The sequence below is a fragment of the Xiphophorus couchianus genome, chromosome 13 (assembly GCF_001444195.1).
Source record: "Xiphophorus couchianus chromosome 13, X_couchianus-1.0, whole genome shotgun sequence".
In the NCBI taxonomy this organism is placed as follows: Eukaryota; Metazoa; Chordata; class Actinopteri; order Cyprinodontiformes; family Poeciliidae; genus Xiphophorus; species Xiphophorus couchianus.
The window spans coordinates 19,030,647-19,049,455 of record NC_040240.1 but is presented as its reverse complement, the minus strand read 5'-3'; the positions used below and the strand labels follow the sequence as shown (position 1 = coordinate 19,049,455).

At 35.8% G+C, this 18,809-nt stretch overlaps 2 protein-coding genes across 2 annotated transcripts in view; both read left to right on the top strand.

The window, feature by feature from the left end:
- Positions 1 to 18,809, top strand: part of LOC114155762 (gastrula zinc finger protein XlCGF8.2DB-like) — a 723,567-nt gene that overhangs the window by 469,007 nt on the left and 235,751 nt on the right. The gene's annotated exons all lie outside the window — the stretch shown is intronic.
- Positions 2,857 to 14,679, top strand: LOC114156167 (gastrula zinc finger protein XlCGF26.1-like). The gene is made up of 5 exons (XM_028036439.1): positions 2,857 to 3,094; positions 6,353 to 6,943; positions 13,855 to 13,938; positions 14,188 to 14,271; positions 14,657 to 14,679. The coding sequence occupies exons 1-5, from the start codon at positions 3,031 to 3,033 to the stop codon at positions 14,677 to 14,679; spliced, it is 846 nt and encodes a 281-aa protein (XP_027892240.1). The 5' UTR covers positions 2,857 to 3,030.

The following is an 18,809-nucleotide window of genomic DNA, read 5'->3' as shown; positions in this document are numbered from 1 at the left end:
TGTTGTTGTAATGAAACAGTGAAACATGTTGCAGGATGTAGGAGATATGAGTCAGAGGACGAGATCCTTGGGTTGAGCGCAGAGCGGCGGTCGAATCAGGAACCAGGGATGTGGGTCGATGGGTCTTGTCCCTTTTAGCAGTGCAGAGTCATTTCCTCCCTTTGGCTCCTCTGCTGATCTTCTGTCTGCATTTCTTGTCGGCTTGACTTCAGCACCGGAGACTAAGAACACTTACTCCTCTTTTCATGGTTATTTGTACTCTCTCACCTCATGGTTGTGTATGGGCTGATGGCCTACGTGACTACTTGAACGTTCGATGACTTGTCGGAAAGTACCAGACCTTTCCCCCCCCCCATCAGTCAACGCTTCGTTCACTTCCCCTTTTTTATTGTTTGTTCACTGACCATCTGGCATGACTTCTCTAATCTGGTTTCAGAAGAAACATTCCAGTTCCTGTTTTGGAGTTCGTTTATCTTCCCGCTCAGCTCAGACCCTTGACTGGCCCTTACCGCCACTCTAATTATAACAGCCTGAGATCAACATGTCACTACGGTTCACACAATGTATGATTACTTCAGTTACAGCCCATGTAAGCTGTATGATCATCATAAATCATTAAACATAATCATCTTTCTGATTGAATTCTTCAACAAAACTTCTTTTAATAATCATCTGAGTTTTAATTCTATTCAACATTTATTCATCATGTTATTAATTTCTCAATTTGCTTTTTATTACATTAACTCTTTGTATAATCATCAATAAATCAAAATACAAGAATACTTATTTTATAATCATCAGTAAATCAAAATGTCTCTCAGGCTTTTATGATCTGTTTTCTGCGTTTACCTGGAAAGATCTCACCACTCTATACCAGTTTTCACAATAATATTACCCATAGATTTGTGGAGAACTGGAATACTAATATTGTATTTGTTTTATTTAAATAAAGTGGAGGAAAAGATTTTACGTTTTTCAAAGAGAACTGGCACTGTATGAGAAATCTTTAGATGTGATGATGAAATTATCCAGAAGGTGGCGCTAATGCAACATTATAAATTAATAAGGAAACTGTTGCTGCTGGGGGTTTTACGTAGAAAAAGCATATGATATGTTATGGAGAGATGGATTAATGATTAAATTACATCAGATAGGTATAGAAGGAAATATGTTTAATTATGGGATTGTTTTAATGTGCTAGAACTATTACAATACAGTAAAATAGAAAATTGAAATCATATAGGAAGTGTGGTAAGCCCAACATTATTTTCAGTTATGATTAATGATATTTATAAAGATTTATCTTTAAGTTTTAGCAAATCACCTTTTGCTGATGATAAAGTGTAATGGAAAGGGGGCAGAAATGTAGAATATCTTCAGGAAGGGACAGATAAAGTGGGGAGTGGAGTGGGGTTTTGATTTTCAATTGAGAAAACAAAAGTTATGTTTTTTTACAAATAAAAAATTGGGGTTGATAAACAGTTGTGCTTATATGTGAAAGAGCCAGAGAGGGTTGACTACTTTAATTTTTCGGGAGTAGTTTTTGATAGAAAATTGACTTGGAAAAATCACATAGAACATAATATAGAAAATGATGTCATAAGACAACAGATAATGGTTAATTATTGGATAAATTTAAAATTATATAATGAAGATCAACCAGTTAAGAAAGTATTAGAAAATTGTTTGGAAAGAGGAAAGGAACAAATTAATAGTTTTAGGTGGGTTGGGGATGATAGAGCAAAAACATTTAACACATATAACAAAAAACTTAGTCCAACAGTATTGTGGCCTTTGAGATCTACATGTATATGGAAATACATTAATGTAGATAGATCATATCAGATATTAAGAAAAGAAATATTACCAGATATTTTAATATTAAGAGATATTTGCCAAGAATTTTACAATAGAATACAGAATAAATATAATGATTATTTTTTAATTGTATACTGATGGTTCACAAGCTCCAAAAATGAAGTTTCTAGTGTTACAGTAGTGATTCCTGGATTAAAGATGAACATTTAATAAAGAACATCTGATTATGTGAGTATATATGTAGTAGATTTATGTGCTACATTAGTAGCTTTAGAAAAGGTGGAGGATACTAATTTAATAAAATAATAGTTTGTAGTGATTCATTATCTGCAATGTTGACTGTATATTGAAAACGGAAGTACAAATAATCCCCAAAATATATTATTTTAGGTTATGGTTGTTCATCATAGACTAACAAAACAAAAATGTCATATTATTTTGGAGTCCTGCTCATGTAGGTATTTTGGGTAATGAAAGAGCAGACAGGTTGGCTAAGAAGGCTGTTAAAAAAGAAGATTTTGATATGACAATAAAATGATCTAAATATGAAGGCAAAAGTAAGAAGTTATAGAAAATGAGGTGGGAAAATTAAAAAAAAGGAAGACATTTGGATACAAAATACAGTTTATGTTATAATTAGATGAATAAACAGGAAAGAGAAGATAATTATAAATAGAATAAGAACTGGTCATAGTTTTTTGATTGGCACTAAGATGGGGAAACATCTTACTGGTTTATGTAATTGGTGTAATACTGGATAAACGATTGAACATGTTTTTATTAGTAGTAAAAATATGTGAATCAAAGAAGATTACTGAATATGGAAACAGGTTTTAATAGAAAATTGAAATCTGAGAATGTGGTTGCTCAGTTAAATAGTAATGAAGGAAAAGGAAAGATATTTAGTTTTGTTTTTTTAAATACTTTTAAAAAAAATACTCGGCTTATTAATATAATTTGAGGAATAAGTATTGAGATCCAAGAGGTGGCAGTAGTGCACCAATAATGGAAACAAGCTGCCGATAAAATCAAAAGTAGAAGAAGAAGAAGAAGAAGAGGGGCGATGAGGAAGCGGAGAAAAAAGAAGATGGCGTCTGATGTCGGTGTTGTTGAATGTTCGAGAGTTTTCTAAAATGTTTATCAACGAGCCGTTAACTGCTGCTGAAGAAACATTCAGAGTTTAAAGAAATCATCGTCAAGTCGGAGGAAGAGATGGATGATCATCGCAGACTGCTGGATTTCTCCCGGAGGCCCCAGATAATCTTACACCGAATAGGTAGGAACCACCAGCGTTAAGGTCTAAATGTCTGAAGTTTCTATATGGGGGTCATTTTACTAACGGTTTCCTTCCCTTATAAATGTTTTGTTAACCTGCACATGAACGCAGAAATCTCAATTATGCTGTGAAATTTTCTTATTTATGAATAGAGAAAATGGAATCAAACTTTTCATTTTTTCCTACTTCCTCTCCTGCTCTGGTTAAAAAAAGATTCATAAAGTTCAAATCATGGCAGCGGTAGCAGCACTTCCGGTGACTCCTGCCACAACCTTCCACGGTTTCCGGTGGACCTGCCACAGCTTAGTAGCTGCAGCTTCCAGCTTCGGTGACACCACGGGCTGCACGAAGCTGAAGTTAGTTTCCAGTTGTAGGTTCCGATTCGAGAAATTCCTAAAGGACTATTACAACTAATTTTCCCACCATCTTCAGCATCTTGAAGGCTACAACACCTAGACTCGTCAAACCGGATTTTTCTCAACTGATAGGAGATTATGTAAAACCAAGTTTGGGATTTGTCATTCCTTTATTTGATTTGTGAGACGTTAGTAAAGGTTGATTTCACCACTTTCTATGCATTGTTGTCATCGGCAGTTGCGAAATATAGGGGGGAAGTTATGACAACTCTAAGGGCCTCTGACCAATAGGGGGCGCTCCACAGTTTTTTATTTTTCTTTTTTCATAGAATTAAAAAAAATGGGCCCTGTCAATTACAAAATTAATTATATTGTGTTTTCTAAAATAGTTTTTAGCAGTAAAAATTAAATATTATCCTTCCACACCAAAAAGCACATATTTGCCCTGAACCCCACTGGATCTGCATGAAATAGTTTGTTCCTGGTGTTCAGCAGCAGTCAGTACAAGGCAAGAACGACTGTGGCTGTTACTATGCTGCTAAGAAAAATAATAAAGTTAGGTTTTCAAAAAATAGAGAGAGAAAAGATTCCTGGCAGAGCCCCTCGTTGTCGGTACTTCTCTCAGAAGGAGAGTCGGTGCTTCATCCAGCTGCAGTTCATATCAGAGTTCATGAAGAACTTTTTAGTTGGATTCACATGAGGAGATCCACCTGGGATTAACGACCTGGCGTCTTTCTGCGAGTTAATTTACTAGCGGCTGAAGTCAGACCACACTCGTTAAGGTGCTCTTGGAATTTGCACAGGTGAAAATTTTGTGGCTTAGTTTACAAGTCACAGAGGTGATATTTTCCTCTTCCAATTATTTTGGCTAAGGCCACCCGGTCAAAACCTGTTTCTGTCTTCAAAGTCAAGCATCATGATTAATTAGACCAATCGGAGAACTTTATAGTGACACACAGAAGGATTGTCCACCACTTTTGACTGTCTTGGCATGCTCATTTAATTGTATGTTTGGATAAGGGTAGTTAAACAGCATTCATCAGCAGCAATCAACTGCAAAAATTTAATCAAAGATGTATACGATGAAATCAATTTCAATCTATCACATCTCTCCCTAACCTCTGTTGCTGAGCTCGCTGGAGGTATATTTTGCGAGACAGAGAACTGGACCACAAACACCAGCCCAGCTCATTCTCTCAGTGGTCACAGTTCATCTATTCAGTGTGCTTTTGTGCTCAGCACCCTCCAGTCTCACTTTTCCTTTTCCCCGAATGCTCAGCTATCACTTCCTTACCCTGCTGAACCGTTAGCCGCAATTATAGGTCTACGGTTGAAGTCGGCACTTTAACTGAGATTAGAGGTCACACACACAATTATCATTTCTGATTACTGATTAAATACATTACACTTCTTATTGTGGTTAAAATCATCAGTGTACTCTTACTTTTACACGTTAAGCCAATTCAGTTACAAACTTTAACTTCTCAGGGCTCAACAGATCACATGACTTTCAAAGACCCCCTGGGAATGAGGCCGACTCTGACTCCAGTTCATTCAACAGCAGCTGGACCGCTCTAGAACTGCTCTGATTACAAAACCACAACACAGAGACACATCAAACCTGGACTAGATTATTCTGCTCTAACAGCAGAATATTTTAAACCACCTCATCATGACGCCATATTAGAAGAGAACAGTGATTGATGCAGCAATTTGGGGTTCTGTTCCCTTTTCTTGCATGCCACCACTTTCAGTTTCACACTTATTCTTTCTTCGTGGCTAAATAATTTGAGCAGAATGAAAAGAAAAGTGAAAATATCCAAGTGTTAGTATGACAAATCATAGTTAAAACCATTAAAAATGAATAACTTCAAACTTGTAAACATATTTAATTTCAGAGATTTGAATATTTCTCTAATTCTGCTTGTAGTTGCATGAGAAGCTCTTCTCTCATGGCAAAAAAGACATTCAGTTATGAATAACATTAATTATTTTTCTGATTTTTATATATGATTATTTTTGGATGCTCATATTGCTTCAGTCACTGTCATTTTTTTACCTCTCATCCATTTGGCCATTTTCAGTTTGTTCCATTGCCTGAGCCCTAGTTAGTGCTTTTGTTTCTTCCAGGGCATTTATAAATGACTGCGTTACATTCAAAAATATAATGTTAAAAAGTCTTTCCTAAAAATACAAATATTTACCTTACATTTTAATAAAGATAATTTACAAATCTTTATTTATGCTATTGTTTAATTATTTCAGACCCTGCTTCTCGTCACCTTTTTCTACCTACCTTTGTCTTGACAAGTGGACTTTTAAACAGCAGATTTTTTTTTTTGTTTGTTTGTTTTGTTTAGTTTAAAAAAATACATTAATTTTCATATTCAATCTGACACAGAAACTGTGGTATATGTCGCTGAATCAGTGGCGGATGTATGTATTCCTTTTTTTGTGTGTTTTTGTTCAAAATAAAATAATTCATATTCCACCTGACATAGCAGCAGTGGGTTGTGTCACCAAAACTAGAAGCCATTATTAAGCTGTGGCAGGTCATGGCAAGTTGTGGCAGGTGTTACCAGAAATGCTGCTATTGCTGCCACTGCCATGATTTGAACTTGGCCCTGCTGAAAAAACCCACAGGCCCAATCAGGTGCATGCTGGTCCTATGAAATGAATATCTAAAAATGTTAAAATGTACTCAAACTATAATTCCTACAATAACTGATTTCATAATAAATAAATATTTTTTAGTACCAGCTGAATTTGTCAACTGATCTGTCTACGCTCTTGAATTTTTGGTGGCCTTTTTTTTGTGATTTCTGTCTTGAATGGTGAAAGTCATTCCTCGTGTTCTTCAGTAAAGTTAACAATTCCTCTTTTTATCTGTTTTCTTATCCAGATTACCTGCTACGTGATGTTTATAAGGAGAAGCTATGTGACCAAGAGAAGAGCTCCACTCTGGACCAGGAGGAGTTAGAACCTCTGCAGGTAAAAGAGGAAGAGCCAGAAGATCAACAGATAAAAGAAGAGCAGGAGGATCTAAAACATGAGCAGATAAAAGTGGAAGAGAAAGAAGTTTACTGCAGTCAGGCTGAAGAACAGATTGAATTGAAACAGGAGACTGATACCTGCATGGTGGTTCCTGTTGGTGACCAAACAGACCACACTGAATCAGAACCAAACAGGAACCAAGACATCTTCCAGGAAGCTGCTGAAGCTGAGAACCAAAATCAGGAAAGAAGAAAACCTTTCTCATGTGACATCTGTAAAAAGCGTTTGGCTTTCAAATCTGTTTTTGATGCTCACATGAGAACTCATACTGGTGAAAAGCCGTTTACATGTGTGAACTGTGGAAAAAGTTTTCGTCAAAAACGTGATTTATCTCGTCATGTGATGATTCACACTGGTGAAAAGCCGTTTTCATGTGTGAACTGTGGAAAATGTTTCTGTCAAAAACAGGATTTAACTCTGCACATGATGATTCACACAGGTGAAACGCCGTTTTCATGTATGACCTGTGGAAAAAGTTTTCGTCTAAAATCGACTTTAACTAAGCACATGAACATTCACACAGGTGAAAAGCCTTTTTCATGTGTGAACTGTGGAAAATGTTTTCGACTAAAGGATCAATTAACTCGGCACATGAGGAAACATACAGGTGAAAAGCCTTTTTTATGCGTTTACTGTGGAAAAGGTTTCACTGTCAAATATGATCTTGATGTTCACATGAGGAAACATACTGGTGAAAAGCCTTTTTCATGTGTGAACTGTGGAAAAAGTTTTAGTCTAAAACGGACTTTAATTATGCACATGAGGATTCACACCGGTGAAAAGCCTTTTTCATGTGTACAATGTGGAAAGTGTTTCTCTATCAAAAATTTACTCAATGCTCACGTGAGAACTCATACAGGGGAAAAACCTTTTTCATGTGTGAACTGTGGAAAAAGTTTTAGTCTAAAACGGACTTTAATTATGCACATGAGGATTCACACCGGTGAAAAGCCTTTTTCATGTGTCCAATGTGGAAAGTGTTTCTCTATCAAAAATGTACTCAATGCTCATGTGAGAACTCATACAGGTGAAAAACCTTTTTCATGTGGGAACTGTGGTAAGAGATTCACTGGTAAATCTTCTCTCAATGCTCACATGAGAACTCATACAGGTGAAAAACCTTTTTCATGTGGGAACTGTGGAAAAAGTTTTGGTCAAAAACAGCATTTAACTCAGCACATGATGAGTCACACTGGTGAAAAGCCTTTTTCATGTGCGACGTGTGAAAAAAGTTTTAGTCACAAACATAATTTAACTCATCACATGATGAGTCACACTGGTGAAAGGCCTTATTCATGTGTAACGTGTGAAAAGCGTTTCTTTGTCAGATCTGCTCTAAATGCTCACATGAGAACTCATACAGATGAAAAACCTTTTTCATGTGGGACATGTGAAAAAAGGTTTCATAAAAAACATAATTTAAATAAGCACATGAGGATTCATACTGGTGAAAAACCATTTTTATGCCTGAAATGTGGAAAATGTTTTAGTCAAAAATATCATTTAACTCGGCATGTAATGATTCACTCCAGTGAAAAGCCTTAGAAGTTCACTATGAATGGCATTTGGATAAAAACGTGTTATTTACTAGAGGGCTTAATATTTATAAATTGGTGACATTTTTTAATTAAGTTGTTAAATGTGATCATTTGTATCTTGAAATTTGGATTCTTAGAAATGTGCATCTCTGAAACGTCTTCCTTGAGAGACATTTTTTTTTGCTGTTTTGTAATTGTTTTGCTTACAAAACCATTGATTTTATTGATTCTACTCATTCTGTTTTTTTATTACTTATTCATGCCTTAAAATAAGTAATTATTATGTTTGGATTAAAAACATTTAATCATTCTTATTCAGTGTTATTCATATATGCATTATGACAAGTAATCATCACACAAAGTTTTAATGTTCCAGAATCTTATTGTAGCACTCATATTAACATTATATTATTGTGCTTTTCATGCTTCTTGGGATTTATTTGAACATCGTTACTTCTGCAAAAGCACAGGTTGGACCAGTGAAAAGGTCAACTTGCAGTCTCAATGCTCTCGGTGCTATCGCTTACACTGTAGCTGCAGCCTGTAAGAAAAGAAACACTCTTGATGGGGAGCTGAGGGAAGTTGACACCCCACCCATGTGAAAAATTCAGCAAATAGACTGAGTGGTTAGAGGGTGTAATCTTAAATTTAAAAAGCAAGTAAGATCAGATGGGAGAAAATGCCCTGTAATGTAAAAAGATTAGATGGTGATGGTTTGTATCAAATTTTCTACATAAAGACACATTGTCAAGAAAAACCGAGATCATCCCACTTCCCCATGCTGGAGATTTTAGTTTAACAATAACAATAAATAAAGTTACCTTTAAATTTTATCACACAAGTGACATCTACACCACTCGTGTAGTTACTTTAATGTAGATAGATGATTACCAAATATTAAGAAAATAAATATCAGATATTTGCCAAGAATGTTATAATCGAATACAGAATAAATATGATTATTTGCAAATGTATACTGATGGTATGCTAGATCCAAAAAACCTGAAGTTTCTAGTGTTACAGTAGTGATTACTGGATTAAAGATTAACATTTCATAAAGAACATCTGATTATTTGAGTATATATGTAGTAGATTTATGTGCTACATTAGTAGCTTTAGAAAGGGTGGAGGATACTAATTTAATAAAATAATAGTTTGTAGTGATGCAATGTTGACTGTATATTGAAAACGGAAGTACAAATAATCCCCAAAATATATTATTTTAGGTTATGGTTGTTCATCATAGACTAACAAAACAAAAATGTAATATTATTTTAGAGTCCTGCTCATGTAGGTATTTTGGGTAATGAAAGATCAGACAGGTTGGCTAAGAAGGCTGTTAAAAAAGAAGATTTTGATATGACAATAAAATGATCTAAATCTGAAGGCAAAAGTAAGAAGTTATAGAAAATGAGGTGGGAAAATTTAAAAAAAGGAAGACATTTGGATACAAAATACAGTTTAAATTATGAGACTTAGATGAATAAGCAGGAAAGAGAAGATAATTACAAATAGAATAAGAACTGGTCATAGTTTTTTGATTGGCACTAAGATGGGGAAACATCTTACTGGTTTATGTAATTGGTGTAATACTGGATAAACGATTGAACATGTTTTTATTAGTAGTAAAAATATGTGAATCAAAGAAGATTACTGAATATGGAAACAGGTTTTAATAGAAAATTGAAATCTGAGAATGTGGTTGCTCAGTTAAATAGTAATGAAGGAAAAGGAAAGATATTTTGTTCTTTAAGAAATACTGGGCTTATTATTAGAATTTGAGGAATAAGTATTGAGATCCAAGAGATGGCAGTAGTGCACCAATAATGGACACAAGCTGCCGATAAAATCAATAGAAGAAGAAGAAGAAGAGTATGAGGAAGTGGAGAAAAAAAAGATGGCGTATGGTCTTTGTCGTTGAATGTTCGAGAGTTTTCTAAAAAAGTTTATCAACGAGCCGTTAACTGCTGCTGAAGAAACATTCACAGAGTTTAAAGAAATCATCGTCAAGTCGGAGGAAGAGATGGATGATCATCGCAGACTGCTGGATTTCTCCCGGAGGCCCCAGATAATCTTACACCGAATAGGTAGGAACCACCAGCGTTTGGATGCAGGTTAAGGTCTAAATGTCTGCACCTTTCTGTATGAGGATCATTTTAGTAAATGTTCTTTTCCCGTATAAATGTTTTGTTAACCTGCACATGAACGAAGAAATCTCAATTAACGGAGATCAAACTTTTCATTGTTTCCTGCTTCCTCTCCTGCTCTGGTTAAAAAAAGATTCATCAAGTTCAAATCATGGCAGCGATAGCAGCACTTCCGGTGACTCCTGCCACAACCTTCAACGGCTACCGGTGTTATAGATTTACTGGAGGCGGCATCTGGGAGAGACAGATGTTTCTGTAGGCGTGGCTTTTTAGGACCCCTTTACCGGACCAGGAAATAAACACCAGGAAACACCAGCACCAGGAAATAAACAATGCGATAAGCTTAAACAACTACAAATCTTTGAAAAAATACCATCCGATTCCGTAAGACACCCATTAAGATCCCGGAAATAACTAATTAGAAACACTTTAATTGGTTTTATCTGGTATGTTGCCTTTTTAAATATTAATTTGCAAAACTACCAAAATATGTAAATTACGCAGAACTTGTCCTGATTTCTGTGTTGCTTCAGAGGTTGAAACTCGTCAAAGGAAGATCGAAGTAAATCTCAAGATGCCATAAACGGATCTCAAAGCAAAGATTATCCCCTGAAAGCCGAAATAAGTGTTTGAAGAGCCATGGGATTAAAAATTAAACATTTAAAACGATCGACTGACTATGTTATTTTTCACATCTCCTTCATATTGTATGATATTTCAATTAGATATCCACAGAAACAATAGCGAAATCTCTTTTAACACTGTTTTTGTAACATGTTATAGTTTATTTCCTAGTTCATTTACAGAAGACATGGCAGATCTACGTATGTGGCAGTGTCATTTTTTTTATTGATATTTTCTCTCGTAATTTAACTAAACATCTTTATTCTTTTCATCAAGTGACCCTATTACTCAACCATAAGAGAGAACGCTGAAAAAACAATTGTTTTATATACTTTTACATCAGAAACGGGTTAAAATCTTCAGTCAAACTGAGATTCTGAAAGTGTCACCAGTTAATCCAGGTTTGCTTCTTAAAGCGCGAGGTGTCTGTTAGATCAGAATCAATGACAGGTTGGATTAATGGACTTCCGTTGGCCGATATAGTTTAGTGGATAAAGCTGCTCTCCGAACTCAGCGACCGCTGGTCCGAGTTCAGTTAGAGACGTCGTCTGATTCACTTTTTGGACCAGTTTATAAAAATAATATCCACTTGCCGCCAACGTTTTGGAGGTAATATCGTTTAACAGGTTTGCCGGGCAAACTTTTAACTGTAAGGATATTGTGAAATTACTAAATTGCACAGCTTTGCGTCTGCAGCCCAGTTAAGGTGCAAATGAAATAATGTGGCTTCCATTAAATGAGCAAGGAATTAGTTTGCGTTATATCAGAACTGTTTACATTTATTGACATGTTTGCAGAAGATGTCAGTCAATTTAAGACCGAGAAGATGTAAAATAATCGTCAGTACTCTAACAATGCTGGGTGAAATTCTTACAGTTCAGCACAGTCTCCTCTTGAAGTGTGGTATATTTTGGTGATATTTCAATATATTCTTGAATATTCCTTCACATACAAATAATTATTATTGTTTTGACGAGTTCATAGACATTTTCTAATCAGTTTATTTACGTTTGTCTTGTTTTGATCAGGAAACGACACAGCCACCTAATTGTTTACAAACATCTGCGTTGAGGACCCCGTTTGACTGTCACTAGTTAATTCAGGTCTTAATGCGGCTCGTTTTGTTTTTAAGTTTATTTCCCCTCATCACCAGCCTGCAAACTGTTTCCCAGTAGAGAACACAGACAAATACCGTAGATATGGCTCATAAACTGGTGCTGGTATCTGACCTTAATGTAGGAACGTTTATTATTATAATTTTGGCTTGTCAATTTGGATATCACCACCAACTACAACACTGGCTGTTAACTTTATATCATTTAGATGAGATTTTATTGCAGTATAACTCATCGACATTACTTGATATTCCTCTCTATTTGGACACATAAACACCACAAGCAACACCATCAGGTATGTGATTTAAATTTTAATAAATATGATAACACCAACCTCATTGTTTAGCGACACTTTCTGTAGGTAGTGTCACTAAAAAAAAAAACCCCAGAAAGTTCAGAAACAGTGCGGTTTGCATTGCAGGATCTGAGCCAGAAACACACATTAAGCTAGAAGTGTTAAGCAAATCACATTACAGGGACTTGAGAGTCAATTCCAATGTTTTTCTGATCAGTGCTGGTTACAAAAAGCAGAAATCTTCCACTTAGGTTTTACATTGTTACATTGTAGGTTTACATTCATGAGATGAAATGAATTTATTCTGGTGAACCTGAATGTGAATGGGAATGTCATGTTACTCGTTGATCTGGTTATGCTGCAATGCGGTGTTTACGTAGCGCACTGAACGCTGCTCTGTTGAAACTTGTTTTGAAACATAATTTTCACATGCAACATTAAACATATTTGACTAAATGCGAGACAGAGAGCTGGACCACAAAACACCACCCCAGCTCATTCTCTCAGTGGTCACAGTTCACATACCTGACATAGCAGCAGTGGGATGTGTCACCAAAGCTAGAAGCCATTATTAAGCTGTGGCAGGTCATGGCAAGTTGTGGCAGGTGTTACCAGAAATGCTGCTATTGCTGCCACTGCCATGATTTGAACTTGGCCCTGCTGAAAAACCCCCACAGGCCCAACCCAGTGCATGATGGTCCTATACCAGTTTCTATACTTACACAAAATGCACCGGCAATTCTTCCTGTCTAACTTAGAAAAGTAGATATCAAGAACAAAAAATAAACAATTAACATAGAAATAAACACAGTAAATAAACCCCCAAAATATAAAGTCAACTAAGAATACATTTTAACAAAATTCAGAGTAAGAACAATAAAGAATAAATGGCTCCAAAATGAATAAAAATGTTAAACTGTACTCAAACTATAATGCCTACAATAAATGATTTCATAATAAATAAATATTTTTTTAATACGAGCAGAATTTGTCAACTGATCTGTCAAAGCTCTTGAATTTTCAGTGGCCTTTTTTTTGTGATTTCTGTCTTAAATGGTGAAAGTCATTCCTCGTGTTCTTCAGTAAAGTTAACAATTCCTCTTTTTATCTGTTTTCTTATCCAGATTACCTGCTAAGTGATGTTTATAAGGAGAAGCTATGTGACCAAGAGAAGAGCTCCACTCTGGACCAGGAGGAGTTAGAACCTCTGCAGGTAAAAGAGGAAGAGCCAGAAGATCAACAGATAAAAGAAGAGCAGGAGGATCTAAAACATGAGCAGATAAAAGTGGAAGAGAAAGAAGTTTACTGCAGTCAGGCTGAAGAACAGATTGAATTAAAACAGGAGACTGATACCTGCATGTTGGTTCCTGTTGATGAGCAAACAGACCACACTGAATCAGAACCAAACAGGAACCAAGTCATCTTCCAGGAAGCTGCTGAAGCTGAGAACCAAAATCAGGAAAGAAGAAAACCTTTCTCATGTGACATCTGTAAAAAGCGTTTTGCTTTCAAATCTGCTTTTAATGCTCACATGAGAACTCATATGGGTGTAAAGCCGTTTACATGTGTGACCTGTGGTAAGAGTTTTACTGCTAAATCTTCTCTCAGTATTCACATGAGAACTCATACAGGTGAAAAGCCGTTTTCATGTTTGAACTGTGGAAAAGGTTTTTGTCAAAAACAGAATTTAACTCAGCACATGAGGATTCATACAGGTGAAAAGCCTTTCTCATCTGTCATCTGTAAAAAGCGTTTTGCTTCCAAATCTGCCTTTGATGCTCACAAGAAAACTAATTCAGGTGAAAAGCCATTTCCATGTGTGACCTGTGGAAAATATTTTAGTCAAAAACAGACTTTAACTAAGCACATGATTCACACTGGTGAAAAGCCATTTTTATGTGCTAACTGCGGAAAACGTTTTCGGCTAAAAGAGCAATTAACTCTGCACATGATGATTCACACAGGTGAAAAGCCTTTTTCATGTGTTAACTGTGGAAAAAGTTTCACTGTCAAATATTATCTCGATGTTCACATGAGAACTCATACAGGTGAAAAACCTTTTCCATGTGTGAACTGTGGAAAATGTTTTAGTCAAAAACAGAATTTAACAAAGCACATGAAGATTCACACTCGTGAAAAGCCTTTCTCATCTGTCATCTGTAAAAAGCGTTTTTCTTTCAAATCTGCCTTTGATGCTCACAAGAAAACTAATTCAGGTGAAAAGCTTTTTTCATGTGTGAACTGTGGAAAAAGTTTTAGTCTAAAACGGATTTTTATTATGCACATGAGGATTCACACCAGTAAAAAGACTTTTTCATGTGTAACCTGTGGAAAAAGTTTTAGTCGAAAACATAATTTAAATCAGCACATGATGAGTCACGCTGGTGAAAGGCCTTATTCATGTGTGACGTGTGAAAAGCGTTTCTTTGTCAGATCTGCTCTCAATGTTCACATGAGGACTCATAAAGATGAAAAGACTTTTTCATGTCAGAGCTGTGGAAAAAGTTTTAGTCAAAAAACGCAATTAACTAAGCACATGAAGATTCATAAAGGTGTAAAGCCATTTTCATGTGTGACCTGTGGAAAATGTTTTAGTGAAAAACAGAATTTAACTCAGCACATTAGAATTCATACAGGTGAAAAGCCTTTTTCTTGTGTAACCTGTGGTAAGAGTTTTACTGCTAAATCTGCTCTCAGTATTCACACGAGAACTCATACTGGTGAAAAGCCGTTTTCATGTGGGAACTGTGGAAAATGTTTCAGTCAAAAACAGAATTTAACTAAGCACATGAGGATTCACACTGGTGAAAAGCCTTTTTCATGTGTACAATGTGGAAAGTGTTTCACTGTCAAATTCTTACTCGATTTTCACATGAGAACTCATACAGTTGAAAAGCCTTTTTCATGTGGGAACTGTGATCAGAGTTTCACTGGTGAATCTTCTCTCAATGCTCACATGAGAACTCATACAGATGAAAAGTTTTTTTCATGTGGGAAATGTGAAAAACGTTTTTATCAAAAACGGAATTTAAATAAGCACATGAGAATCCATACTGGTGAAAAACCATTTTCATGTCTGAAATGTGGAAAATGTTTTAGTCACAAACATCATTTAACTCGGCATGTAATGATTCACTCCAGTGAAAAGCCTTAGAAGTTCACTATAAATGGCATTTGGATAAAAACGTGTTATTTACTAGAGGGCTTAATATCTATAAATTGGTCACATTTTTTAATTAAGTTGTTAAATGTGATAGTTTGTATCTTGAAGTTTGGATTCTTAGAAATGTGCATCTCTGAAACGTCTTCCTTGAGAGACATTTTTTTCTGTTGTTTTGTAATTGTTTTGCTTACAAAACCATTGATTTTATTGATTCTACTCATTCTGGTTTTTTATGACTTATTCGTGCCTTAAAATAAGTAATTATGTTTGGATTAAAAACATTTAATCATTCTTATTCAGTGTTGGATTCACTCCTCCTATTCCACTAGAGGGCTCTGTAGTTGCTTTGCATTGGTACGTGAGTTTATGTGAGGAGGAAGAAAACTGAGCTTTGTTATCTGTTATAAGTGTGCAGTTGGTGAATTTGCTAGAGCTAATTAGCTAAATGCTAGCTGTGTTTTGCTGCACTGTGATATTTAAATGTAAATGTTTATTATATTACGAGGTGTTCCCAGAGTAAACTTTGCCTTATAACCTGTTAGTCAAGTCAAGCCTAGCTCCTAAATCTATGTTTAAGTTTGTGTTTATTGAATATTGTAATACTAAGTATTGATGTTTTGTTTTTACTTTATTTACAGTTTAACCGGTCTGTCCGTGTAAAAGCACTCGTTAATAAAATTAGCAACAACAACGGCTGTCTTGTGTTCTTTGTAACTTTCAGTGTTATTCATTTATGCATTATAACAAGTAATCATCACACAAAGTTTTAATGTTCCAGAATCTTATTGTAGCACTCATATTAACATTATATTATTGTGCTTTTCATGCTTCTTGGGATTTATTTGAACATCGTTACTTCTGCAAAACCACAGGTTGGACCAGTGAAAAGGTCAACTTGCAGTCTCAATGCTCTCGGTGCTATCGCTTACACTGTAGCTGCAGCCTGTAAGAAAAGAAACACTCTTGATGGGGAGCTGAGGGAAGTTGACACCCCACCCATGTGAAAAATTCAGCAAATAGACTGAGTGGTTAGAGGGTGTAATCTTAAATTTAAAAAGCAAGTAAGATCAGATGGGAGAAAATGCCCTGTAATGTGAAAAGATTAGATGGTGATTGTTTGTATCAAATTTTCTACATAAAGACACATTGTCAAGAAAACCCAAGATTATCCCACTTCCCCATGCTGGAGATTTTAGTTTAACAGTAGCAATAAATAAAGTTACCTTTAAATTTAATCACACAAGTGACATCTAGGCCCACCATTAGGCTTAAACTTCAATAAAATCAATCTGGTTGTGTGTGTTGTTTTTGTCTCCTGCAAACTTTGCTTTAGTTCTATTTCTTTTTTCTATCTAATCATAAGAAATCATAGTCAGACAGAGAGTCATAAAACAGGAGGAGCAGGTTTCCTGGAAGAAGAGGAAGTAAGTTTCCAGCCTGCAGATGTATAAAAATAGGTGAGATTATTCCTTATTTCAATGCAAGAAAGTTTTAAAGAATGAAATCTAAACATTTTCTGGTTCAGTAACAAGTGCAAGTTGTAATAAAGAGAAAGAGCGACCTGCAGGTGTGCTCTGTGAAACTAGTTGGCTGCAGGCTGTTCAGTTTGGCTAATTCACAGGGGGAAGACAGGTGGGACACCTGAATGGAGGTCGTCAGAAACCAGGCGAGTCTTTCTCGACATCAGCTTAAACAGAGTTTACTTCAGTTCTGGACAGGGTAAATCCCAGCAGATTTAGGAAACTCAATTCACCCGTTAGATGGACAACCTTAATCATGCAGAGCCTCATCCGGCGGCCCAGCATGCTCTGCGGCAGCTGGTTTCGTCTCATGGCCTGGTGGATGTATGGAGGCGGATGCACGCAGGCTCCAGGCAGTACACATGGTCCCACATTAAGGAAAACTGAATCTCTTTAGCTTATTCTGATTGTATTCATAGTTTTAAACACCACTTTAACATGTTTAAAACATGCCAGATTTTCCCGGTGACTTTTACAGATCACTTGTTGCTAGATGCTGCTCTGATTTTAACTTTAAACATTTTAGATTTTTAAAATTAAAAGGGTTACCTCAATTTTATCAGTGTTTTTAGATCGTGTGCTTTTTTTCCCTTAAACTGCACAGATCAAAAACATAAAATTCTCTTCATTGGCTTTTAGAGGAACCATTAGTCTGTGGAGCGATACTGTGACAGCACGGTGCCGGGTCTGACGGGGTGCGTTGTGCAGATCCGGGACGGTGACCCTAAGGGAGAGACAGCAGGCTCAAAACGTGGCAGCGGCAGCTATAGCAGCACTTCCTGTGACAGCTGCCAAAAACTACCATGACTGCCACGACCTGCCGGTGACCTGTCATGGCAGCCATGGTAGCTTATAGCAGCTGTCACCAGAAGTGCTGCAATAGCTGCTACTGCCATGATTTTAAGTAAGTTTTTTTTTTCTTTCCAACAATACTTGTGCCTACAGATTTATTTTATTGGCATATGAATATTTTCCTTTTTAATAGCCTCCTTAGCCAACCCATCTGCTTTTTCATTACCCAAAAACCTATGAGCAGGACTCCAAAATAATATTACATTTTTGTTTTGTTCAGATAGTCTGTACAGCCATAACCTCATATAATAAATTTGTACTTCCCTTTTCAATACTCAGCAATAGAGATAATGAATCACAAGGCCACAAAACTGTTGGACTAAGTTTTTGGTTACATACGTTAAATGTCTTTGCTCTATCTTCAAAACCCCACTTACCCACTTTATCTGTCCCTTCCTGAAGCTTTAAAATAAGATATTCTAAATTTCTACACCTTTTCCATAACGCTCCATCATCGGCAAAAAGTGATTTGCTAAAACTTAAAGATAATTAAAAAAATATATATCATTAATCGTAACTGAAAATAATGTTGGGCTTACCACACTTCCTTTAGGATTTCCATTTTCTATTTTACATGATTGTGAAACATGGATCGTTTTTTCTAACTTGAATAGTTCTAGCACATTAAAAAAATCCCATAATTAAACATATTTCCTCCTATACCTATCTGATTATGAATTAATGATGTAATTTCATCATTAACCCATCTCTCCATAACATATATGCTTTTTCTACATAAAACCCCCCAGCAGCAACAGTTTCCTTATTAATTCATAATGTTGCATTTGCGCCACCTTCTGGATAATTTGATCATCACATCTAAAGATTTCTCATACAGTGCCAGTTCTCTACGAAAAACATAATTTTTTTTCTGCCACTTTATTTAAATAAAACAAATACAATATTAGTATTTAAGGTTCTCCGCAAATCCATGGGTAATATCATCCTCTGACTCATATCTCCTACATCCTGCAACATGTTTCACTGTTTCTTTACAACACCAAATAAGAACTTTTCCTATATTACAGTAACATTCAGAAATTCTAAATCT

Bases quoted from the DNA above. Each gene is read 5' to 3' on its own strand.
- LOC114156167 (XM_028036439.1), top strand. From the start codon at position 3,031: ATGGATGATCATCGCAGACTGCTGGATTTCTCCCGGAGGCCCCAGATA. The intron at 6,944-13,854 runs GTGAAACGCCGT...GAACTCATACAG, and splicing joins GCACATGATGATTCACACAG to GTGAAAAGCCGTTTTCATGT. The intron at 13,939-14,187 runs GTGAAAAGCCTT...TGATTCACACAG, and splicing joins GCACATGAGGATTCATACAG to GTGAAAAGCCTTTTTCATGT.